This window comes from Polistes dominula, unplaced genomic scaffold (assembly GCF_049000335.1).
Source record: "Polistes dominula isolate Pdom_NZ unplaced genomic scaffold, Pdom_raw_medaka contig_32, whole genome shotgun sequence".
Lineage (NCBI taxonomy): Eukaryota > Metazoa > Arthropoda > Insecta > Hymenoptera > Vespidae > Polistes > Polistes dominula.
This window is the reverse complement of record NW_028300880.1, coordinates 3980430-4007765: the sequence shown is the minus strand read 5'-3', so window position 1 is coordinate 4007765 and position 27336 is coordinate 3980430. Positions and strand designations below refer to the sequence as shown.

The 27336-nt window shown below is 29.3% G+C and overlaps 1 protein-coding gene across 4 annotated transcripts; it reads left to right on the top strand.

The window, feature by feature from the left end:
- Positions 1 to 3028: 3028 nt before the first annotated feature.
- Positions 3029 to 26378, top strand: LOC107073277 (uncharacterized). 4 transcript variants are annotated; one of them, XM_089175099.1, is made up of 6 exons: positions 3029 to 3192; positions 8535 to 8791; positions 15043 to 15312; positions 18030 to 18160; positions 19410 to 19575; positions 25352 to 26378. In XM_089175099.1, exons 2-6 carry the CDS (start codon positions 8537 to 8539, stop codon positions 25751 to 25753), a joined length of 1224 nt encoding a protein of 407 aa, XP_089031225.1. In that variant the 5' UTR covers positions 3029 to 3192; positions 8535 to 8536; the 3' UTR covers positions 25754 to 26378. The 4 variants fall into 4 exon arrangements, with proteins under 4 accessions (XP_089031225.1, XP_089031226.1, XP_089031229.1 ...); XM_089175103.1 differs by lacking the exons at positions 3029 to 3192; positions 8535 to 8791 and adding exons at positions 8838 to 9742; positions 9812 to 9918; XM_089175108.1 differs by lacking the exons at positions 3029 to 3192; positions 8535 to 8791 and adding exons at positions 8841 to 9734; positions 9812 to 9918.
- The last annotated feature ends 958 nt before the right edge of the window (positions 26379 to 27336 follow it).

Sequence of the window (27336 nt, the reverse complement as noted above, 5' to 3'; positions counted from 1 at the left end):
AAGAATAGGGAGGCCAATATGATTGATATTTTTATAGACGGTTCAAAAATTCTTGAAAATGCACAATATTCAGTTGGATTCTCAGTGTGGAGTAAAACTGATTTCTACAATGTATCTAATAAAATTCCAAATCTAGCTTCTACTTTACTGCACAGACTCTAACTTTAATTAAATGTGTAGAAATTATTAACCGTAGTGAGGACAATAGTTTTAGGATTTTCACTGACTCGGAAAGTGCTTTGAAATCCCTAAATTATACAATCTCCGCTAATTATACAATTAATCTGGATTCCATCCCATAAGGGGATAGCTGGAAATGAAATGGCTGATCAACACGCTAAGTCTGCAGCCAGTAATGGCAAATTGATAAACATAGAAATACCTTATACTGATATATTTAACATGTACAAACTAAGCTGTGATATAGAGAATAGTCAACAAATAACTACTCTAGGAGAAAGTAAAGGTGTATTTTACTTTAAATATTATTATAAAAACCATAAAAGTCCATGGTTTAAAGAGTTTCCAAATTTATCGAGAAAATCTATTGTCATTATAAATCGCTTGAGATGCAATCATACGTGCTTAAACAGTAGCCTTTATAAATTTAATATAGTTGACAGTGACTTATGTAAATGTGGAAAGGAGCCTGACACAATTAATCATATATTTTGGCAATGCGAAATATATGAACAACAGCGAAAAATTATGTTAAAAGAATTGAAAAATATTAAAATGTATGGTCCTTATTCCATCACTCCTTTTCTTTCAACCATGGATAAAAAGGTAATAAATATCCTGTCGAATTTTATCTCCAAAATTGATGTTAATATTTAGTAATTATTGTAGGGAAATAGTCTAACTTAGTAGCATTTGATTTAGTGCCTAAATATTATACGGTAACTATGTCATATTTTATACTTTTGTAATTTGATTTTGTACGCGCCTCCGTAGAAAGCGCTTCTGTATGGCGAAATGGCCGTATGCTTTTAAAAGTATGAAGCCAATAAAAAACTACTATACTACTACTACTATTTCCAACACTTATGTTAGGACGGCGTATCTTTCCGTCGACTAACATTGTACAATTTTTTTTCATTCTATGGTAATCGCATTCGACATTCTATCTCAACTGATACAATTTGAAAGTGATTATTTTTGTTAACTACCCCTATCCCAAGATCATACCGGAGCCCTTTGATATATATGGTAACAATATTTTAATAAATAAATCCTAAATTATATTACTCTTGAAACTGTGCATTTGTCTCATTCTCTCGAAACTTAGTTTCTTGAAGATTTCAGTTCCACCACGTGTAATCTCCACCCATGATTTTTTTTTTTGATTGATAAGTTTATCTATTTGATTAGATGTGAACGATAATTACTTTGATAGCATTATCATGATAACAGTAAGAGATTTTTTAATATATAATGTTTTATTGTACGCGATAATAAAGATTTTCAATATTAAGATTTTTTCAAATTCAAATTAAAAAAATTCAAATTCAGATTTATCAATATTATATAAAATGAAAATAATACTTATTTCGCATTTTTACTTAATTTTTATACTAGTTATTTATTTATAAAGATCAGCTGATTATTATGGCCTTATCTCTTAATAAAATAGATTTCTTCAGAACTAATAAAATTTACAATAACACAAACGCAGTAATCTAATGGTATGACTAAAATATATGAAAAAGACATTAGCATATAAAATAGTATAATATAAGGTAGTACGTATCAATGTGTAGAAACTATTACCAATAAAGGATTAAAGAATTATTGGAAGTATTTTCTCTTCGTTATCAATTACGATAAGTCATGTAAACATTTTTTAATAATTCTTCAAGATATTATTTTTTATTTTTTCTATTCCTTTAATTACTTTTATTTTTCAATTCTAATTGTTTTATCATATATTGTATAATCATTTGTTTATATTTATAATACATGATGTGAGCAGTAGAATATGAGTTTGTTTTATTTTTTTATATTTATCTTTTTATTATAGCTTTCTAATGATAAGCTTTTTATCACTATTTATAGCACGTATGACTAATAAAAATCTTCTTAATAACATTAATTGTCGTAATAATAATTTGTAACATCATTACTTTATTTTTACTATTCATGTTATTAAGGGGTTATATACAGTTAGACGGCCGAAAAAAAGTGAATTTTCCAGAATTTTTTCTGAGAAACCTTTTAAATTTATTGATCCAAAAATTTATACACATATTATGGTATCTTTTAACTGTATTTTAAGACTTAGTACTAGTAAAAATATTTATTTGAAAAAGAGCTACAGCTGATCTCCAGGAGCTCCTCTCAAAAAAGACGTTTTGCGGTGACCACTATATCTCGGAACTGGATCATCTTAAATTAAAAAACCAAACAGATTTCGTTAAAATAATGTTAAATCTAGTAATTAATCGAAGGAATAAGCAAAATAAAATTTTTTGACAAAATGGCGGTTTCTCAAAAAAAAAATCGATTCTTCACCGAAATTTCGGCCTTAAATTGTTTATAAAAAAAAAAATATCTATCGGAGAGAAAAAATCTTCGATTAATTACTAAAAAAATATATTTAAGAAGGTCGTGTTAAAATTTGAGACTAATCGGTTTAGCCGTTTTCGAGTAATGTTGGTCACCGACTTTGATAACACCATTTTGAGAAAAACGCGTTTAAAGTTTGTACCTTGTACTTCAAGCACTCTGAAACGCCTTTTCAAATTAGCTTGTAACTTTGAAAATATTCACCGGAACGATATGAAATTTTCTGTGTGTATTCTTAAATATATGTACATTAAGAAAATAAAATTTAAAAAAAAATCGATTTTTTGAAAATTCTAACTGTATATAACCCCTTAAAACAAATCATATGCAAGAACAACAGAAAAAGGAAAAGTACAAATAGGAGATAATTTAAAAATAAACCTTTATCAAATGAATAAGCAAATTTTATTAAATATCAAACATTCTAATCGCTAGTTCTTTAAAAAGTTGCTAACAGCGCTGCCTGTTTTATTACAATTTGATGGAATTCTCACGAGAGTATAAATGACGAGCGAGAGAAAAGAGCTTACTATTATATTTTCTATAGATAAGATACTCTAATAAAGAGATAGTGTAGTGAAGAGAAACGAAGAGAAAGTGTTACTTTTATAGAATACAATCTATAAGGTTAGTTGGTGAAATAATACGATATTATTATTAATAATTTATTCTAAATCACGATACTAATATGAAATAGATGTTAATAAAAAAGAAACTTGAAAATTTGTCTGGGCATTTTTTTTATAACAATAATTATTCATTCAAAGGTAATCATATTATAACGAATCTTTGTGATGAACGATTCCAGATCTCAAGGTAATCGATATTCCTCGATAATAAATTGCTTCAAGTAGTTTGATTGAGTACACCGTTTTTCAATGGCTCTCATTCATCAGTTGCTCATTTAACAAAAGTGTTTAAGTTCCCATAAATTTTTAAGAGCTACTAATTTTAAATCTGATCATGCGTTAGCTCATATTTGTTAAGGTGGATATAAATGTAATTTACAGTAACTCGTAAAGTAACATTTCAAAGATTTTCTTATCTATTAATCATTTTAGCGCATTAGGGTTGCTTCGAAATTTGGTATTTAGCAAAACTTGAACCTCTTTTCTTAATTGCTGATCATATTTAATTCGTTTCGTTAAATAAACAATCAAAATTTTTGAACCAAAATGTTCAAACAGTGATGCGACTATTGCTTGGTTAAGTGCCAACTTAAGTCGGTTAGATTTTTTAGTTTAATGGTCTATTTTGTAAATGCATACATTTACACATTTCCGTTAGTATCAATTAAATTAGATCAGAAATCGTCATCAATGTTAAATGATGTATTGAACGTTATATATCAAAGTATTATGTTTTTTTTTAAATTATTTACAAAGAGTAATCTGATAATTTGCAATTTTTTATTTATGTAAAACAAAAGAAAATATCCTCGAAATTATAATACCTAAAGGCTAAAGAATAGACGAATTTAACAGAATATGATTTTATGTTACTGACATTATTATAATAGCACTATATTTATCTTTTTGATATTCACGTTAAATGTTCAAACCATTTCAAATTATAAGGTGTTATAGATCTGAATCTATTCTGTTACAACACATTTTACTTTTAATTTTTGAAACAGCATTTAACAGTATATCTTAGGATAGTTTATGACGTATTCCGTACGATATCAAGTACCATCTAGCTACAGTCACAGAAGTAATTAATAATTTGCTATCACGTTACTAGTGAAACATTGTCAACTGGTTAATCTATTGCTTCCTTAAGTCATTTGCTCCTGGCTCATTAACAATAACTCTTTGGTTCATTCACACATATCTTTTCGTTGACCTATTTGAGCCGTTTATTTTAAAAGTAGTCTAAGTCAATTACCAAAAAATCGATTTAACTACTATAATAGTTACATTTTTACATGATCTTTTCATTCTAAGAAGATAATTGTTACTAATATATTTAAATTCCTTGAGATTTGGTAACGCGAAAATTTGCTGGTAATTAGGAAAGTGACGAAAATGTTTATTTTGAAAGTAGAGTAAGTCCAATCATAGCTATTAAAAAAATATTATTTTCTAAACAATTTTATTAATATAAAGTTTGCATTACTACACAAAAACGAGACTATTTACAAAGCAAATAAAAGAATTTAATGGATTTATTATATCATATACCCAACCTGCACACCATAGGTATTTTAAATTCCACCCACATACACAAACTGGAGAAAACTCAATAATCTATGTATCTGTGTATATATATATATATTAAAATTTTATTTTATTTTTTCTCTGAACTTTTTATTGAAGTGAAAACTTCTTTAGAATGGGAGTGATCTGAAAAGTAAGGAAACGGAGCTATGTAACGAAGCTATGAAACTGCTGCTATACTAAATAATGACAGAAAAAGAGACAAACCTATAGGATTTAGCCTACGAGAGAATGAGACGGAATATAGCTATACAGTTTTTCCTATTAGTCCTGTTAAAATAGCCGTGAAATCGGGTTTTTGGCCTATACAGCTGAAAAAATATGGAAATTATCCAAAAAATGCATATAAAACTGTGGGCAAAGTAAAAAAGTTTTCAACCACCGAGAAAGGGGTGAAAAAAATTAAAAACTACCCCAAAATACGATTTTTGGATTATATCTTGAAAATATCAAAAAAAGTTTCAAATAAAAGTTGTAGAGCATAAAATTTTAGGCCTATCTCTCTCAAACCATTTTTCTCCTAAAACGCACCCTTTCACCCCTACGACGGTTCAAAGTACTGCAAAAATGAAAATTCAATAAAAAATATAAAAATTGGACTTTTTTTAATTTTTTGTTTTTTAATTATCTTTAAAAAACTACAAAGAAAAAACGTATGGAAAAAAAATTATTTTTTTTTCATCCCTTCTATTAAAAATCAAGGGGTGAAAACGGTTTTTGCTCGATATTTCGCTTAAAACGGGTCATTTAAAAAATTTTCTTTTTCATATGAATTTTTAATTCATTTTTTAAATTTTGGTGTTAGATTTATATTTATAGATATTTACCTGCAGGAAATATCTCAATTTAAAGACAGGTAATTAGTGCCTTAGTCCTACGCCTTTGTAGAAAGAAACAGAAAATGAAGCTATCTCGCTCTTACTCTTTGTGACATATGTCGCCATGGCACGCATGCGCAAACTCTAGCTTACATGCGTGCAAGAGAGATAGACAATGTATTGTTGGCTTCGTCTCAATGAAAACAGTATAACGCGATAAAACACTTTTTCTTAAATATATTCTCTTTTTCTTATATATTCTCTATAGCTCAAGAGTCTCGCGCGCATCTGTGACAGCATGATAGATTTTTGAAAATATCTCAAAAAGTAAGCGAAATAAAGTGATTTTTTATTAATTATGTTTTGTAGACAATTTTATTTACTACAAAAAAGGTTTGGTACAAGGATATTGTATTTTCCTTACTTTTCGAGATATATTAAAAAAATATGATTACTTTCTTACTTGATACTTTTTATTAAGTTTCACCACAGACAAGGACAGCGCAAGATCTTACTCTCTCGGATTTTGTTCAAATTTTGCAGGATGATAGATTCTGCTTCCCTTTTTACGAATATATATGGTTATAGGGGCCACTACTCAGTAATTTTTGAGATATTTACAATTAAAAATGCTTATGATGCTATCCAGTGTTTAAATTTAATTCTGAAGTAAGCAATGGTATGTAATAGGTTTTGTATAATGACAACGATTCGGCGATTCGTTCCAATAATGGCCGAGTCTTTTAGGGTTTGAATCTTGGGAGGTAAATCTTTTTTTTCTATTTTTATATCTAAAGATATATAATAGAGTTTAAATAAGTTGAAAATGAAATGTCTTGAATGACTAGAAACCTTATAAGAGTTTTATTTTTCATTAGCATTTGTATATGTTCTCAATTCTCACTATTTTCAAAATAAATATCAATGATTATCGTATTTTGGGGTAGTTTTTAATTTTTTTCACCCCTTTCCCGGTAGTTGAAAACTTTTTTACTTTGCCCACAGTTTTGTACGCATTTTTTTGATTATTTCCATATTTTTTCAGCTGTATAGGCCAAAAACCCGATTTCAGGGCTATTTTGAATGGACTATATCGCTCCTGGTTGTACATGTGTGTGTTCGTGTACGACTGCATACTACAAAGCATGGACACGTATTCTTTCGATACTCGAAATGTTTGTAGGTACGAGCGATAGAAAGGTAAAAGAATAAACAGAGATAAACACGTAGGTATGCGACAAAAGTATAAGGTCCAAACGAACCGACGGTCGAAATAAAGAAAGAAGGTGCGTGGTCTGTTTTTTTACCAAAAACGTGTCATTTCTTTTCTATTTAAAAATGTTTCTATTATATTGAAAAATTTATATTAAATTATTTATTTCGCAAATATTATAATTAACAATTATGAAATATATAGAATATAATAGTTGTATTGTCTACAATATTTTACAAAAAAAAAAAAAATGATTATCAGATACATCAGAGAAAAAAATTAGACAACACTGTAGAATATTTTTCTTATAAATATCTAAAGACATGTTTTTTAATTATAGTGTTTGCGTATTTAGGAAATTTATACTAATTTTTCAATAAAATAAAAAAGTGTTTAAATAGAAGAAACTAGACACGTTACAAAAACAAATAAACCTTATTTACTTTATATTTCTAATAAGAATAAAATAATATAACTTATTTTACAAATATAGAAAAAAAAATATAGAAAAAATGTTTTGAAAAAAATTTTTTAATATTATAATATAAACCAACGAAAATAGAAATAGATTTTAAAATCGTTGTAATTCAAAACCCGATGAAACGAAAAAGATACTACCACAATTGTTTCCTTCTTTAACAGTATCTACAGTTATTAGTTGCAACACAAAAAGAAATACTTGTGTATATTAACCCATAATAAAGATATCTCACATTCACAGAAAGTGTGAAAAGTGTAAAAGAAAAAAAATTTATCTACCTGAGTTTCAAAAAAAGAATATTCTATATTTACTTAGTTTACGATGCAATATATTTTCCTCGATAAACACTCTACGATTTTGGTGTTTATCTACTACTATCGCATTTAGCATTCCATTTTTATTGCTTGAATTGGGAAAAGTGTACTTTTTATCAGCTATTCCACCAAGAGACCATACCGGTGATCTTTATTATATATGGTAATAATATTATATTTAATAAATCCTACAATAAACTTACTCTTGAAACTGTGCATTTGTCTGATTCTCTCGAAATTTAGTTTATTGAAAGTTTCACTTCTAACACGTGTGATCTGCACACATGTTTTTTTTTCAAATCACCCCTATTCTAAAGAAGTTTTCACTTCAAAAATTTCAGCCAAATGGATAGGGGTCGGGTCAAAGGTGGTCGATTTAACGTTGAATGTCTCATATTCGCTTTAAAATCCTACATTACATACACATCAACCTAATAATAAATAATTGAATTCATATCTTTTTCTATATTAGTTCCATCCACCTGTATATCGTAAAAGTTTGGAAGATTAAATTCTCATAGTCAGATAATTGAGAAAGCATGTGCACAGTAAGAAAAGTGAAGATAATTTTATGACCGTACGAACATACACCTGTTTCGATTTGTTTCATTTCTTCCTATTTTAATCCTTCGTTAGCTCTAAAAATAGTCAACTGAAACACGTTTTATAAATTAATATGAAACCTTCTGCACATTCGACAGATTGACTGGAATATATGCAACGAACATAACATATACAGAAAATGAAATTTAAGAAATTGATTTGTTCGCATACTTCGATTAGGGGGAAAAAACGTAGAAAGAAAATTATATATTTTAGCTGCTGAAAATAAGTTATTGTAAAGAATCGTTCAAATATTTTTTAAATCAACGAAAAAAACAATGATTTATTTACAAAATTGTCCGATTTCAATTTTTATTTCAGAAATGGCCGAAGAAACACCGTTATGGCTGAGACCCAAGTTTTGGGAAAATATCTTGCGAAAGGCGAAAAACAACAATTCAATCCGTGTAATCGATATATTTTCAAAACTGGCGACGGCCAAGGGGGATAACTATAGTAGCGATATGTTCAGAGTATTGGTTGAATTTGCTTACAAACAAGATGACCGAGAAGTTATGAGCAAAGCATCTTTCATTGTTAAAGTCGCACCATCGGCAGATACTTTACGAAGAAAATTGGTAGGTATTATGGTTCTTTGTTTTCACGATTATGAAAAAGAAAAAGCAAGATAATGGATTATATTACTTCATTTTAGTTTATGCGACTTTTTGCTACTGTTTCCCATTTTACGATTTTGTAGGTCTAAATCGGTTTAATTATTGCCTTATGTAATAATACATTCTTTCTAATGTTTAGTTTCGAATTTTTACTCGTATAATAGTACATGTTCCATTTCTCTATACAGATTTGTTCTATTTTAGCTCTTACGTTTGTTCCATGTTTGTATTGCTTCTATTTAAATATATTATGGTTAGTATTTCACCGTACTTGTTTTAGGATATATTTATATAACCCAGTGGGCTGAAAAGTCCCGGGCCTCACACATAGATGCCGCTATTTTTATTGCATTCACCTCATTTTCAGTTAGTACTAACCTTCAAAAGACAGTTGTTAAAATTTGATGACTTTCTATTAATTAGTTTGTGAGTTATTGTGCTAAGAATGATGCTACTTTTGTTATTTTCAAAACAATGGATCAAAAACAATTTCGTGTTTTAATTTTACACTGCTGTCAGTGTAAATGGGAAAAAATACCGTTCAAGTGAAGCAATGGCTTGAAAAATGTTATAAGGACTCCGCTCCATCAGAAACAACAATAAAACGTTGGTTTGCTGACTTCAAGCGTGGTCGTAGAGACACCGATGATACAGAACGCAGTGGACGTCCAAATAAGGCGGTAACACCAGAAAACATCAAAAAAATCCACAAAATCATTTTGAATGATTGAAAAGTGAAGTTGTGTGAGTTAGCTGACATCGTAAAGATATCAAAAGAACGTGTTGGCTTCATATTGCATCAGCATTTATCCATGAGAAAGATCTCTTCAAAGTGAGTGCCGCGTTTGCTCACTGTTGACCACAAACAGCAACGTGTTGATGATTCTGAGCAGTTTTTTGCCATGTATAAACGTAATAAACCAGAATTTTTGCGTCGATATGTGACAATAGATGAATCATGGATCTATCACTTTATTTCAGAATCAAAACGATCGTCATCTGAGTGGACAGCAACTGGTGAACCTCGTCCAAAGCGCCCTAAAGCACAACAATCAGCTGGAAAGATTATGGCCTCAGTATTTTTGAATGTGCGTGGTATAATATTCATCGACGATCCTAAAAAGGAAACCGTCACCCATCCGCCACCTCCGGGAGTGACGGAGGCGGGGGTGACGGGGGTGGTAGCGGAGGTGTCTCATTCTCTCGAATCTTAGTTTTTTGAAGGTTTTCACTTCTAACACGTGTGATCTGCACACATGTTGTTTTTGTTTCTTGATATGAACGTTAATACAATGGTCATCATCAATATTACGAGGTAAATTTTTTACCATATTGTCCACTTCGACTGGTACGTTAATAATTTGGCCATAAATTCCGTATTGGCCATGGATGTGTCTCAACCGTCTAATTTGCATAAATGGAATTCGCGGAGAGACAAGTCTTTCAGAAATTAAATCAAGTGGTGGTAAAGACGCAGGTATGTTTTGATATTTAAAACCGTTGTAAGTGGATAATGTTGGAATAACTTTCTTCTCTATTGATTGGTAACACGTGGTGCACAGTAAAATGTCATTGATTGCATTAAAATTTTTATTTATTATACGTAAGAGTTCTTCATGTTCTGCTCGTGATGATTTTAAATCATTGTGGAACCATAAACGATCGCAAACGGAGCATGCATAACCGAACATATTATTCAAAAATTTGTCGCAAAAAATATCATGGGCAAATTTATTTCTTAGAAATTGTGAATACGGAATGTCAGGATTTGTATTAACTTGAGAAACATCTAAAAAAAAATTAAAAATTAATAATAATATTAACTAAAGAATCGCCTAACTAGAGAATAATAAAAATTAATGCTTTTTAAACATGACGTATGTCGATTAGGTATGAGATATATGAGCAATGAAAAATAATGAAGAAATATATTGATTAGAAGATATTTAAATACTGACGATGATCGTTTTCACTGTATTGAACAGTGGATGAATTATTGCATGAATTATAAATAATATTCCGCACATTCAATAACACCTCTCTGCGTGCACGAAATGCACGAACGCGTTCCTTTGAACTCTTTGGAATCTTCCTTATAATGTTTTTCTGCTGATTCTCACGACACTTTCCGGCATTAGTTTTCGGAAGAGAAACACTTGAATCACAATTTACAATTTACAATTGCGAATTATCTAAATAGAAAATAAAAAATATTGTTGCAAAAGTGATCTATTGAGATTATACTTGTCTAGTATAAGCAGAAAAGATTAAGAAAGAAATATATTGATTGAAAGCTATTTAATGACTTACGATGATCGTTTTCACTATTTCTAACAGTAGACGCATTATTACCCGCATTAGTGATATTATTCTGTATAGGGACCCTGTAGGAGGGACACGCCAAAGAATTTTGGGGGACAAGAACTTATATAGTCACATGATTGCGCGCGAATGAATCAAACATTTTAAATAGTATAAAAGTTGTATATAGTAATAGTGAATAGTGTAGGAGGTAGAGTGGTGAATTGGTTTGAAAAAATTATGAAATAATGAAATACAGAAAAAAATGAACCATATTTAATGATAATTAAAAAATTTATATTAAAATAGAATGGGTTACACAAAGAAATTATTATAAATTCAAAAAGAAAGATTCAATTAAATTTGATTTGATAAAAGGCATTACAGTATTTTGAAATTACAAAACAACTTGTAGGAATTTATACAATTTTGATAAATACAATTATCTACTATATATATTATATTTACAATTATTTTAATCATTCGTACAATTTGTTTTTAATTTCCAATATTAATAAATCAGCTAGGATTCCTGGGTATTATATCTTTATAAAATGGCATCAACATCAATTCCCAATTTTCTAGTTTTAAAATATTTTACTAATTCAATATAATTTTGTAATAATCAGTATGATTAAGACTGTTGATGAGGCTATGAACTCTCGAGTTCTAAGTGCCATATAATAATAATAATAATAATAATAATAATAATAATAATAATAATAATAATAATAATAATAATAATAATAATAATAATAATAATAATAATAATAATAATAATAATAAGACAAATATATAAACAAATTAAAAAATAGATTTATGTTAACATATTTCATTTCTCAATGTGGTACATGGCCATAGTTTTACTCAAACTAAAATCTGTTTGCTTAAGGGTTCATTTTGGTTTATACGCCGAAAAAAAAGGCTATTTTCACGATTTTTTTTAGGCTTTGTAGGATACATATACATATGAAAGTTGTTGGGTATGATAAATACACTCTAGAAGTACAAGAAAAAAATTTTTTTTTATTGTTTTTAACGTTTTTTGACATTCAAAATGGTTGACAAACGTGAACCCGTCAAAAGTAGGTATGCTGTTGGCGGGCATCGAAATTTAAGAACGGGTGATCTAAAACAAAAAAATTAAACGGTTTTAAATTCAGTATGACAATGGCTATCGGGTATGCTAAAACTATCAATTTTTATGAAAACAGAACAAAATGACGGCCATTTTTCGAAAAAGAAAAAAATCATTGATTTTTTTCGCAGTTATTTGTAGAAAAAAAATAGTAAAAATTAATATTTTGACTTGGTTGTAGTATGCGAGATAGCCATTCATGTGTAGAGTATGTGGTTTAAATTTCAGAAGGATCGGTTGAGTAGTTTCGGAGATATCATGCCCGCCAACCGAAAAAACGTTGTTTCGAGAAAAACGCGTTTAAAGTTTCTTTTAACAAATTTTTAAAAAGTCTGACTTTACCTTATTCTGCGATGCCTGCACCATACAGTATGCCTTCTGCTTCTTCAAAATACTCATTTTCTTCCACTCTAGCCTTTTTTTGTTGTGTTCTGGCCTCTATCAAAGCTTCTCCGCTCAAACAATTGGCTGAGCGCACGCGCGTATTGCCGCGGTTACTAGCGTAATTGACTGCGATAGGGCCAAGTTTTATCACCAAAACGTGCATTATTTTCAATATTGGATCAAAACCTTCGTTAAATATACAAGCTGCCAATTTAAAAGCTATTTCAACAATTTTTTTACCATTAAATATGTGTTTAGGCACCATAGCCCAAACGCATTTGTTGAAGCACTCATTATTATTTTAAATGTGAGGCCATCTAAACATCTTTCAAGTAATTCTGTTTTTGTCAGGTCAATATCAACCTTTTGTTTTTTGCTGCTATATTCATGCAGAGACATTTCCACTTAACCATCGCAGATGGTTTGTCTCCTCTATCTGTAATATCTCTATGTGTTTGGGTCGCAAAATAATATACTTAGACTGCTCGGATCGTTCTAAAATTTTTGTATGATAATTCTACATAAGTCTACTTTCGAAAAATGCAAAAAAAAAAAAAAATTAATTTTTTCAAAATGATAAACCACTTCGTGTCGAAACACGAGTGTCCGAACACATGGACACGAGTCGCTTTCATAGTGTGCCACTCCGGCGTGCCCGCCAACTTCGGTTACACTCGACTTCTTTCGAAATCCCAAACACACGGACATGGATAACTTTCATTGTGTGCAATCCCAGTGGCACAGGGAGAGGGTAAGATTTACCCACGATCTGGCAGCACAGACCTACATATAGAATTGAGCCTGCGAGACTGCATACTACAAAGCGTGGACATATATTACTTCGATATTCGAAATGTTTGTAGGTAGGAGCGATAGAAGGGTAGAAGAATAAACAGAGATAAGCACGTAGGTACGCGATAAAAGTATAAGGTCCAAACGAACCAACGGTCGAAATAAAGAAATAAGGTGTAAAATCTGTCTTTGTAAGTTGTATAAGTGAGTATTTTTCAATTTCTATTTAAAAATGTTTCTATATTATTAAAAAATTTATATTAAATTCCTTATTTCGCAAATATTATCATTATTAATTATGAAATTTATAGAAAATAATAATTGTACTGTCTGCAATATTTTACAAAAAAAAAAATGATTACAAGATTCAAAAGAGAAAAATAATTAGACAACATTGTACAATACATTAGAAGCAGCTGACAAACTCCATTCAAAAGCAAGTAAATTACTGTCACATTTTTATTTTCCTTCTTCATTAAATATATTCGATTTATTAAGATTAAAATATGTCTATTGAATTTGATTTTTATATGTTTTTATGAAAAATATCCAAAGAGATGTACTTACCCATGCATATATGAAAATTATATTATAAATTGTGATATTTGCGTATTTAAGAAACATATACTAATTTTTCAATAAAATAAAAACATTTTTAAGATATTGAACGCCCAGCGTGAATCGGTGGAGCTTACCACGGGGCCTAAATTTGAGACTCGTAGTGTACACAGTTCGATAAGCTTAGAGAGCGATACGATTCAATGCATTTTTTAGATCTTTCGTTGTTCAGATCTTTATTTAAACGAGAGTATTTAGAAAGATAAGTTTGTGGTCCAAGGAATAAAGACGATATATGTTATAAATAATAAGGGTCTCGATGTGTGGCAGGCTATAGAGTTGAAAAAACATTTCTAGAGAATATCTTTATTAGATCTTTCATTGAATTTTACCAGAACCTTCGTTCAGTCCAGCAGTATTTTCCATATGTTTTTCGTAACGTCTTTATTTCGCCTATCCTAAAATGTTTGTTAGACAGCGCATAAATGTAGATAAAAACGTGAAATTGAAAATCATCCTAACAAATAAAATTTTATACCTGAGTTTCGCAAAAAGGATATTCTATATTTACTTGTTTTACAACGAATTATATTTCCTTTGATAAACATCCTACGATTGTTGTGTCTATCAATAACTATCGCATTCAGTATTCCATTTTTATTGCTTGAATTTGGAAAAGTGTACTTTTTATCAGCTATTCCACCCAGAGACCATACCGGTTACTTTGCTATATATGGTAATAATATTATAATAAATAAATCCTATGATTATCTTACTCTTGAAATTGTGCATTCGTCTGATTCTCTCGAAACTTAGTTTTTTGAAGGTTTCACTTCTAACGCGTGTGATCTGCACACATGTTTTTTTTTATATATATTATACTTTATTTTCAGAACTAAAGTGGTTCACTTGAAATTATCAAATGGTTCATTCAGTAACCCGCTGGTCGCAAGTTGCCAACCCCTGTTATTATAGTATAACTTTTAAACTAACAATTAGTAAGGTATTTCGATGTTATTACGTCGAATTATTTTTCTAGATCGAGCAATCAATGGTATTCGAAACGGAAATGTCGGTGATGGAGAACCTTTTGAGAAAAATGAACGAACTAGTCGGACCAGCTCATATTCTAGGAGCACAGGTTTTCTACATTAAAAAAGAATATCCAGGATTTTTGGTTTTAGAGGATCTAGCTCCACTTGGATTTCGCATGGCTGAACGTGAAGATGGCCTTGACCTTCCTCACTGCTTGTGTGCGATGCGAGGATTAGCTAGATTTCATGCAAGTAGCTTGGCCATATGCGAAAAGGTAATAAAATATTCTATGGAAAAAAAGAAATTTTTCACCTAGTAGAAAAAAAATGGAACGTGTTTATTTTTTTCATTTTGATAATTATACATATAATACCAAAATAGGAGTGTTTTCAAACAAAATGATCAAGAATAGCACGTTGTGTTGTTCTGAAAAGAATTTATTTCTATATCAATTTCATTTTCCTATTTACAATATTTACAAAACGAACAATTTAATATTACCTGAAAAGAAAAACGACAATTATGTCTGTTCCTCACTTTTCACACTCACTTTCTTAATCTGTTAAATCTATCTATCTTCTTTAAATATTCAATCTGATTTGTATACGTAACGTCTTTTCTTTCCTTTATCTCTCTTATTTATATTGTATATCCAATCTGATCTATATGGGGCTTGCACGCCAAATCGAACGGTTTTAAAAAATTTTATTTTTGATTTCCGCCATTTTTTGATATCTTTTATTACCCATCAAAAAACCCTTCCTCCTAAATTTTGGCTTTTTTTTTATCATCCGTTCCAAAGATATCCAATTTTCTAAAGGAACAGCTTTTTCTGTGGTTTTCAGCCCGTAATTTTCTTAAAACTCATCCAAATGAAAATTACCATTCTACATAAAAGTTTTGTTTTTCAATGTACTTAGATATATAGATATATATAGATATTTTATATAGATATAAAATCAATATGACTATTAATGAGAAAAAAGGGTAACAGTAAAAGGAAATAGTCAGTAGTGCCACTATGCGAAAAAATCATGAAGTGATTTTTTAAATTAGAAGTAAGTTTTTTTAATGCTTTTATCCAAATAAAAAAGCTATTTCATTACAAAAAATTGTATTGGATAATAGACTGCCAAAATTTCTCAAAAAATCACGAAAATAAATCAAGACTTTTCTTATTTTTGTTAATTATTAATCTAAATCAGTAATTAAGACTTTTCTACGCTTGTTATAATAAAAAAAATATGAAAAGTGATTCAAAATACATTAAAAGAGAGAAATAAATGACAAAATTTAATAAAATAAAAAAATAAAATTTTATTTTAATTTTCAAAAATCGAAAAAAAAACAGTAGTTATCGAAGGCCCACGACCAGACCCGGCCTATAAAGTTGTGGAATTAGTAATAGTTTGCTGTAAACAATTTTGAAGAAAATCAAAATACGCACTTACTGTAAAAAATGCAATTTAAAATTTAAAAATCGAAAATTACGTATTAAGACACTTTAAATAATTTTTTTGAACTTTTTTTCGAAAAGTACATTGAAAAACAAAACTTTTATGTAGAATGGTAATTTTCATTTGGATGAGTTTTAAAAAAGTTATGAGCTAAAAACCACAGAAAGAGCTGTTTTCTTTTTAAAATTCAATATCTTTGGAACGGATAATCAAAAAAATGCCAAAATTTAGGAGGAAGGGTTTTTCCATGGATACTAAAAGATATCAAAAAATGGCGGAAATCAAAAATAAAAATTTTTAAAACCGTCCGATTTGGCGTGGAATGCCAGAATCCCTGGACGGACTTGGACCGGGACTCGAACCCGGATCTTCAACTTTTCGGGCGACTGCCCTTATCCATTGAGCTATCCAGGACCCACTGACCAATCCTTCTCCACGAATTACTAATAAGTTTCACATGGAGGCGTTCAACCCACAATTGTATTGTTAAAATTAACATAAAACATTAGTAGAGTGTTTACTTATGCTCTTCGTGTGGTAGTGTTTTAAAATATTCGTGATGTATAGGAAGTATATAGAGTAATAACTGCTCCATATCCTTATATTTTTCAAAAGTAATAGGCCTGTAATCATGATACAAAGGCTCCAATTTTTCAATTCTTTCTCGTCCATCGATGTTTTATATGAAATACGTATGGTGCACTTTTAAGAAATCTCGTCTAACGTATTTCCAACCAGTTTACTTTTCTCCTTTAGCGTTTATTTCCATCTTTTTATTTTAATTGCTCTTTGTAGATATTTTGTCAAAACAAAATCCTTTTTTCATTTCATGTAAAAATAATTTATTATGTTATCTACAATGTTTTATATTATCATAATAATCATGTAGTGTATACATAAAATTCATTTTTCTATCTTTTTTCCTTTTTTTTCTATGAAAATTGGACTTACACAATTATCATAATTAATGGTTGCACAATTTGTTTTAGCAGCTAATTTTAAATTGAACAAATAATAGGCATTTTTTAAGAAATTGAATACTAATCAGTTATAAATAAAAAGTTTATACTAAATTTATCTCATCTTTGAAAAAACTTGACTTATTAGACCACTTTCAAAATAAACAAAGTAATCTTATGACAGACAGAACAAAAGTCCAATATACTCCACAAACAAAGTAAAATTTTGGTAAAGTTCGTTTGTAAATCTTCGGGATTACCTGATACTAATCTTAAGCTGCAAATTTTATACCCACGAATTCGGTTGCTGGAAACTCGCGTGGCTCGAAATAAAAAGTATACACGCGAAATATCTGCCTGGAGGATAACTAAAGTTCAATATCTCTTATAACCCTTTTTATCGTTGGATGTGTTTCAATATTACACAGGACTTTTTCTTAGAAATATTTAAAAAGGCTTTTACGCGTGAATTTAGGCGTATAAGGACATGACATAACAATAATTATTTCGTAAATCATGTATTTTAAATTTAATATGTATATCAATAATAATTAAAAGATACAATATGTTTTTAGGAACCCAGTCAGAAAACGCTTTACTCCAAAGGAATATTCTACATTGAAAGATCTTCCGACTTAACAAGCTTCTTTACTCTTGGAACAAAATCGTTAGCCGGACAAGTAAAAAAATGGCCTAATTTTGAGAAGTGAGTTCTATAAATATATTAGTGTAGAAAAACTTTTAATCTAATAAATAATCGAAATAATTTTATTGTTGGTCAAATAAACTTAAATTATTTCGTATATAGGAAGCATAACTAGATTTTATATTAAATCTATATAAGACTTGGTATATCAATAGTACTCCTTTAATATGTTGCCGCATTGAAATATTAAAACAGAGGAAAAAACCTTCAAAGTTTTTCTGTGTTTACACATGTATACGCACTTGTAAATTCATTAACACGATATTTACGGAACCCGTCAAGGTGACGGGTTTTCGATTTAATGCTCAAAAATTCTAAACATGTAAGCATTATTATTTAAATGATACACATATTGGTTTTTAATTATATAATTTAGTGAATATAATATATCATCATCATCAAACTTTCATGTGTACTGATTTTTGTCTCTGAATATCTTTTGAACGCTTAATTTAATCGCCAAAACATAAGACACCATTTTTATAGAGCAGTTAATTTTCTACAAAAATTTGTATTGTGCACTTTTTAATAGTCATTTATTGTCAAGTTATAAAATTCAGAAACAAAAATGAAATTTGTCTTAAAATAATCAAATTTAAATCTTCAATATCATTCAAATGGTGAGATTTACAGAAAACATATAAGATAACTTTTTTGTAAAGCATTAAATTTCCTACAAAATTCTTCCAGAACATTTTTCTGTACAATCAATTAATGATGAGGTATGAATTTTAATCTATTAGACTGAGAAAAAAATAAAAAACTGCGATGCGGAGGATCTTTCTATTAAAATTAAGAGCTCATATTTGATGAGAATTTTTTTAAGGTGTCTAGCAACCCATTTTTCCGTGGCACTTGTAAAAAAAAAATAATTGATTTTATATATATATAAAATTAACTTTTAATGGTAATTCGAGTATTACATTAACCCTTTGACTGCTGAATGCTTTAAGTTAAAAGGATTAATAAATAATTATTTTATAGTTAACATAAAATTATTAGTATATAATTTGATAATATTTGTAAATGTTGATTTATTTACAGTTCAATTTAATATTTTACTACGAATACACCTTAAAGGTATGCTACTGATATACCAAGTCTAATATCTATCTAAAGTTAACATCTAGTAGTGCTTTCTTGATAATCTACAAAATTCATGGGTAAAAAAAAGCTCCAAACTTCTCTACCAATCCTCGTATGTATAATAAATTATACATGTAACTAATTAGATTTAATGGATTCGTAGATATGGAGAGAAAATTGATAAAATATCGGATAAAATCTTTTATGAGACTAGCAAGGCAATAAAATGCCGAGATGACGAATTTAATGTTATAAATCATGGTGACTTCTGGGTGAACAATATGATGTTTCGTTACAACGATGAAGGAAAACCGATCAATCATATCTTTGTGAGTATAATGATACCATTTTTATTCGTCGTTCCACATTTTTTTTATCATTATTGGAATATATTTGAAAGATCGTCGTGGTTTCTCGAGGGAAAATGTACAAAGTTAAAACAACTACCGATGAAAGCTTAGTTTCTTAACGGCAAAAGATTTAAAATATTTTTTAATGTGATAATTGATTCGCAACATAGATAGACAATCGATTAATCAGTTTGTAGGATTTAATAACAAGGGAAAAAAAAGCTGAGAAGAATTTCTTATAGGACTTTAGAGGTACATAAATATGCAGTTTGAAAAATACCAACGTTCGAGTTCAATCAAATCTAATTTTTTTTTCTATACAGGCTATCTAGTTTAAAAACTCTTCAGCCTTTAAATTAGGACAAAAAAGTTTGCCATTGAGCGAAAGAAAAGCTATGTGGAAGTATGGTTTTTTTATCTTCTACGTCCGAAAAAAAAACAATTCAACAGTATCGAAAGATGAGATATTCAGAAAATCGTGATCGTCGTTTTTAAGTAACAAGATAACAAAATCATTTTAGAAAAATTATAAGTGATTTTATTTTTCGGAGAAAAAAAACAAATCAAAATTTTATTGTATAATTATCATAAAAAAAATCTTGGAATAGATTTTAGGGTAAATTTTTATCAATGATAGTGATACATGACGACTAACGTAGATCTACTTCTATCAAAAGAAGTTCAAATGCTTTGTTTTTTTTTTTTTAATTATTAGGTGTTTTAAGAAAAGAAAAAAATTTTTACATTTTTATATATGAGCCGTTTATTGAAAGTGACCCAAGTCCATTTATGTTCGAATTGAGATGTTCAAGGTTTTGCGTTGGATTAAATTTAAAAAAAAAAGATAACAGATATGACAGAGTAAAATAATGTTCTCCGGTTTCTAAAGGTGTCACATTTATCATACCAATTACCATACTTAACATTATTTAAAAAATAATATGTTTTTGATGGATATGTTTGGACTTTCAAAGGCCACTTCAAAATCTATGAAATGACGTTTTCAATTCCTAAGAAAGCACAAGTCCATAGGGAAAGTAAGTTTTCCTTAAATTTAAGATAAATGTCGCTTATAAAAATTACCTTATAAAATCAAAAACATATTCAATTTTTATTCTTTGTGTACCCTGTTTGTAAGAAAAGAAAAAAAATTTTAAAGGAATCATTTATCATACTAAAGTTAAATAAAATATGTTCAAGCAAGCCTAGCTCTGTTTTTTTGTAGCGCATACTTTTGTGTAAAATTCATTTATTTTCTTTAAGATTTTTTCAAGAGATGTTATATAAATATATAAAATATCATATATGTGGGACGAACGCCTCCATGCCAAACTTGTTAAGCATTCGTGGAAGGGAACTGGTCGGTGGGCCCTGGATACCTCAATTGGTAAAAGAACAGTCGCCCAAAAAGCGAAAGATCCGTGGTTCGAGTCCAGCGGTCCAGTCAGTCCAGCAATCCAGTTTTTTTTCACGAATCTTACACATTAGCCCAGTCACAATAGCCCTGAAATCAGGTTTTTGAGCTATACGGCTAAAAAAATATAGAAATTATCAGAAAAATGCGTACAAAACTGTGGGCAAAGTATAAAAGTTCTCAACCACAGGGAAAGGGGTGAAAAAAATTAAAAATTACCCCAAAATACGATTTTTGGATTATATGTTAAAAATATCAAAAAAAATTTCAAATAAAAGTTGTAGAGCATAAAATTTTAGGCCTATCTCTCTCAGACCATTTTTTCCCTAAAATGAACCCTCTCACCCCTACGACGGTTCAAAGTACTAAAAAAATGAAAATTCAGTAAAAAATATAAAAATTAGACTTTTTTAATTTTTTGTTTTTTAATTATCTTTAAAAAACTACAAAAGACAATCGTAGAGAAAAAAATTATTTTTTTTTCATCCCTTCTATTAAAAATCAAGGGGTGAAAACGGTTTTTGCTCGATACTTCGCTTAAAACGGGTTATTTAAAAAAATTTTCTTTTTCATATGAATTTTTAATTCATTTTTTAAATTTTGGTGTTGGATTTATATTTATAGATATTTACCTGCAGGAAATATCTCAATTTAAAGACAGGTAATTAGTGCCTTAGTCCTACGCCTTTGTAGAAAGAAACAGAAAATGAAGCTATCTAGCTCTTACTCATTGTGACATAAGTCGCCATGGCACGCATGCGCAAACTCTAGCTTACATGCGTGCAAGAGAGATAGACAATGTATTGTTGGCTTCGTCTCAATGAAAACAGTATAACGCGATAAAACACTTTTTCTTAAATATATTCTCTTTTTCTTATATATTCTCTATAGCTCAAGAGTCTCGCGCGCATCTGTGACAGCATGATAGATTTTTGAAAATATCTCAAAAAGTAAGCGAGATAAAGCGATTTTTTATTAATTATGTTTTGTAGACAATTTTATTTGCTACAAAGAAGGTCCAGTACTAAGATGTTTTAACTCTCTTACTTTTCGAGATATATTAAAAAAAATATGATTACTCTCTTACCCGATACTTTTTATTAAGTTTCACCACTGACAAGGACAGGTCTTACTCTCTCGGATTTTGTTCAAATTTTGCAGGATGATAGATTTTGCTTATCTTTTTACGAATATATATGGTTATAGGGGCCACTACTCAATAATTTTTGAGATATTTGCAATTAAAAATACTTATGATGTTTTCTAGTGTTTAAATATACTTCTGAAGTAAGCAATGGTATGTTATAGGTTTAATATAATGATGACAATGCGGCGATTCGCTCCAAGAGTGGTCGATTCTTTTAGAGTTCGAATCTTGGGAGGTAAGTTTTTTTTTTCTATTTTTATGTGTAAAGATACATAAAAAAGTTTAAATAAGTTGAAAATGAAATGTCCTAAATGACTAGAAACCTTATAAGAGTTTTTTTTTTATTAGCATTTGTATATGTTCTCAATTCTCACTATTTTCAAAATAAATATCAATGATTTTAAAAAAATACTAAAATATCGAGACAAATTTAATTTTTTTCGGAATCAGAAGTATGTATTCTTCGGCATCGATATGTTTATTGCTGGGTACATTCAGATTCTCACGTAGGGCTGGATAACTGTTTACTTTTTATTCTCACTTGCGAAATGCTTTTATTGTTTTGTAATAAATATTATTCTGTACATATGGGGCATTCCATGCCAAATCGGACGGTTTTAAAAATTTTTATTTTTGATTTCCGCCATTTTTTGATATCTTTTAGTATCCATGGAAAAACCCTTCCTCCTAAATTTTGGCATTTTTTTGATTATCCGTTCCAAAGATATTGAATTTTAAAAAGAAAACAGCTCTTTCTGTGGTTTTTAGCTCATAACTTTTTTAAAACTCATCCAAATGAAAATTACCATTCTACATAAAAGTTTTGTTTTTCAATGTACTTTTCGAAAAAAAGTTCAAAAAAATTATTTAAAATGTCTTAATACGTAATTTTCGATTTTTAAATTTTAAATTGCATTTTTTACAGTAAGTGCGTATTTTGATTTTCTTCAAAATTGTTTACAGCAAACTATTACTAATTCCACAACTTTATAGGCCGGTCTGGTCGTGGGCCTTCGATAACTACTGTTTTTTTTTTCGATTTTTGAAAATTAAAATAAAATTTTATTTTTTTATTTTATTAAATTTTGTCATTTATTTCTCTCTTTTAATGTATTTTGAATCACTTTTCATATTTTTTTTATTATAACAAGCGTAGAAAAGTCTTAATTACTGATTTAGATTAATACTTAACAAAAATAAGAAAAGTCTTGATTTATTTTCGTGATTTTTTGAGAAATTTTGGCAGTCTAATCATTGATATTTATTTTGAAAATAGTGAGAATTGAGAACATATACAAATGCTAATAAAAAAGAAACTCTTATAAGGTTTCTAGTCATTTAAGACATTTCATTTTCAACTTATTTAAACTTTATTATGTATCTTTAGATATAAAAATAGAAAAAAAAAATTTACCTCCCAAGATTCAAACCCTAAAAGACTCGGCCATTATTGGAACGAATCGCCGAATCGTTGTCATTATACAAAACCTATTACATACCATTGCTTACTTCAGAATTAAATTTAAACACTAGATAGCATCATAAGAATTTTTAATTGCAAATATGTCAAAAGTTATTGAGTAGTGGCCCCTATAACCATATATATTCGTAAAAAGGGAAGAAAAATCTATCATCCTGCAAAATTTGAACAAAATCCGAGAGAGTAAGACCTTGCGCTGTCCTTGTCAGTGGTGAAACTTAATAAAAAGTATCAGGTAAGAGAGTAATCATATTTTTTAAATATATCTCGAAAAGTAAAGGAAAATACAATATCTTTGTCCTAGACCTTTTTTGTAGCAAATAAAATTGTCTACAAAACAAAATTTATAAAAAATCGCTTTATCTCGCTTACTTTTTGAGATATTTTCAAAAATCTATCATGCTGTCACAGATGCGCGCGAGACTCTTGAGCTATAGAGAATATATAAGAAAAAGAGAATGTATTTAAGAAAAAGTGTTTTATTGCGTTATACTGTTTACATTGAGACGAAGCTAACAATACATTGTCTATCTCTCTTGCACGCATGTCAGCTAAGAGTTTGCGCATGCGTGCCATGGCGACTTATGTCACAATGAGTAAGAGCTAGATAGCTTCATTTTCTGTTTCTTTCTACAAAGGCGTAGGACTAAGGCACTAATTACCTGTCTTTAAATTGGGATATTTCGTACAGGTAAATATCTATAAATATAAATCCAACACCAAAATTTAAAAAATAAATTAAAAATTAATATGAAAAAGAAAATTTTTTTAAATGACCCGTTTTAAGCGAAATATCGAGCAAAAACCGTTTTCACCCCTTGATTTTTAATAGAAGGGATGAAAAAAAAATAATTTTTTTTCCATACGTTTTTTCTTTGTAGTTTTTTAAAGATAATTAAAAAACAAAAAATTAAAAAAGTCCAATTTTTATATTTTTTACTGAATTTTCATTTTTTTTAGTACTTTGAACCGTCGTAGGGGTGAAAGGGTACGTTTTAGGGGATAAATGGTCTGAGAGAGATAGGCCTAAAATTTTATGCTCTACAACTTTTACTTAAAACTTTTTTTGATATTTTCAACATATAACCAAAAAATCGTATTTTGGGGTAGTTTTTAATTTTTTTCACCCTTTTCCCGGTGGTTGAGAACTTTTTTACTTTGCCCACTGTTTTGTACGCATTTTTCTTATAATTTACATATTTTTTCAGCCGTATAGCTCAAAAACCCGATTTCAGGGCTATTTTGACTGGACTAATATATATAGTATACCAATGTAGAAAACCTAAATAGATTTTCTGCAAAAATAAACAATTAAGATAACATAATATATACCGCACACTTTTTCAAGAATGAAACAAATACAAATTTATCTGTTCGCAATCGTTAGCTTCTTTCATTTTTCTGATTAAAAGGAATAATTCTCGTTTAACCCTGAAGTACAGAGAAACAGACCCACGCCACATTTAGCAGTGCTTAAGAGATTAAATAATGATTTCAAGAAATGTAAAACAACAAGTCATTTTGTTGATAGATCTTGTGTTATTAAAAAAAAAAATAAGAGACGGAGATATGCCGCACACAAATATGTGCACATCGATCTTTTGATCTACTGAAGATATTTCTTCTTTTTAAAACATTGTACCGATTTATTTTCTAATTTAATTCTAATCGATAAAATCATATAATCGAATCTTCTGATTGTACGTTATTGTAGGTGGATTTCCAGATGTGTGTTTATGCATCCCCGGCTGTTGATTTGCAGTACTTTCTTAACACTAGCACGAACAATGAAGTGTACGAAAATTACAAGGACAAACTAATAGAGGAATATTATAATACATTGTGTAACACGATGAGACAATTGGATTGTAAAACCCTTCCACCGAGCATGGAAGAACTACGAAAGTCTATTAAGGAACGTGAGGTAGTAGCAATGATAAGTTCTTTTACGGTTCTTCCGTATGTTATGGTAAACAAAAATGAAGTGAAGGATCTCGACGAGATCTTTACTACAGATGGCAATTATGACAATTTCGCTTATAAAAATGACCGTTATCATAAAGTAATAAGCAAAAGGATTCTCTATTACGATCAATTAGGATTACTGGATGTATAGGAAAATTATAATAGCATGTTTTATGTAAATTGAAACAGAGATATATTTCCTTATTATCTATATATTATAGGCAATAAGTATTATTATGTTTTTATTATTATTTATTGGAATTAAAAACTCGAAAGTTCATTGCCGCAAATACCAGATGATCCCGCCAGTATTCCCGTCCCTTAGCGCGACCCCTCCTATTCTTTTGGATCCTATTTCTTTAAGATCCCTTCTAATATTGTCCTCCCATCTACGTCTCGGTCTACCTAGTGGTCTTTTCCCGTTCAGTATACTGACCAGTAATTTATGCGTCGTTCGATCCTCTCTCATGCGCACCACGTGACTAGCCTATCTAAATTGGCGTGATTTTACGACGTTAATGCTGTCCGCTTTGTTGTACAGTCGAGGTATTTCTACGTTATGGAGTTTTCTCCATTCGCCCGTTTCCTCATCGCGTTTTACTCCGAAGAGTTTACAAAGAACTTTCTTTTCGTCCCCTAACGTGAGAGACTACGTTTCGCTACCACAAAGGACTACCGATAGGATGATTGTCTTGTATATCCTAATTTTTAAGCACCTATGCAACAACTGAGAGCTAAGTAATTTATTAACCGAATAAAAGCATGAATTGCCTAAATTGCATCTTTTCTTAAGTTTTTCGTTAATTTCATTCGTCTGGTTTATGATTGATCCTAAATACCTAAAATTGCTGACCCGTTCAAAAATTTTAACCCGGACGACCAAAGTTCCAATATTAACACTAGATTCACGGGCATTGTGTGCATACCTATTTTTACAGAAATTCGTCTTTTTGAAAGAAATGTTAAAATAAAATTTTGTTTTTAATTATATATTAAAAAGCTATAAAGAGACTTTCATTTACTGTTGTCTTCAATACATTTTTTACATGATAATTCTATTTTATAACCTTTCACTTTGATCTACTTGTTTTATTAAATAATAAAAAATGATTAACTTCCAAAAAGAACTTATTTTATCTGCAAAATTCACTAGTAAACTGTGAGTATCCGTAATATAAGAAGGTTTGATCTAACTATAGACAACATGTCCAATCTTGCTTACTCATGTATTTACTGGAGAATAACTGTTATTTGTTTATTGTTATTATTAAAGTGAAAACTTCTTTAAAATAGAAAGTGATTTGAAAAATTGAAACACGGAGGCGATGTAACGTAGTCCAGTCAAAATAGCCGTGAAATCGGGTTTTTAGCCTATAAGGCGGAAAAAATATGGAAATAATCAAAAAAATGCATTGTAGGCAAAGTAAAAAAGTTCTCAACCACCAGGAAAAGGGTGAAAAAAATTAAAAACTACCCTAAAATACGATTTTTGGATTATATCTTGAAAATATCAAAAAAAGTTCCAAATAAAAGTTGTAGAGCATAAAATTTAAAGCCTATCTGTTTCAGACCATTTTTCCCCTAAAACGCACCCTTTTACCCCTACGACGTACTAAGTTCAAAGTACCAGAAAAATAAAAATTCAATAAAAAATATAAAAATTGGACTTTTTTAATTTTTTGTTTTTTAATTATCTTTAAAAAACTACAAAGAAAAAACGTATGGAAAAAAAAT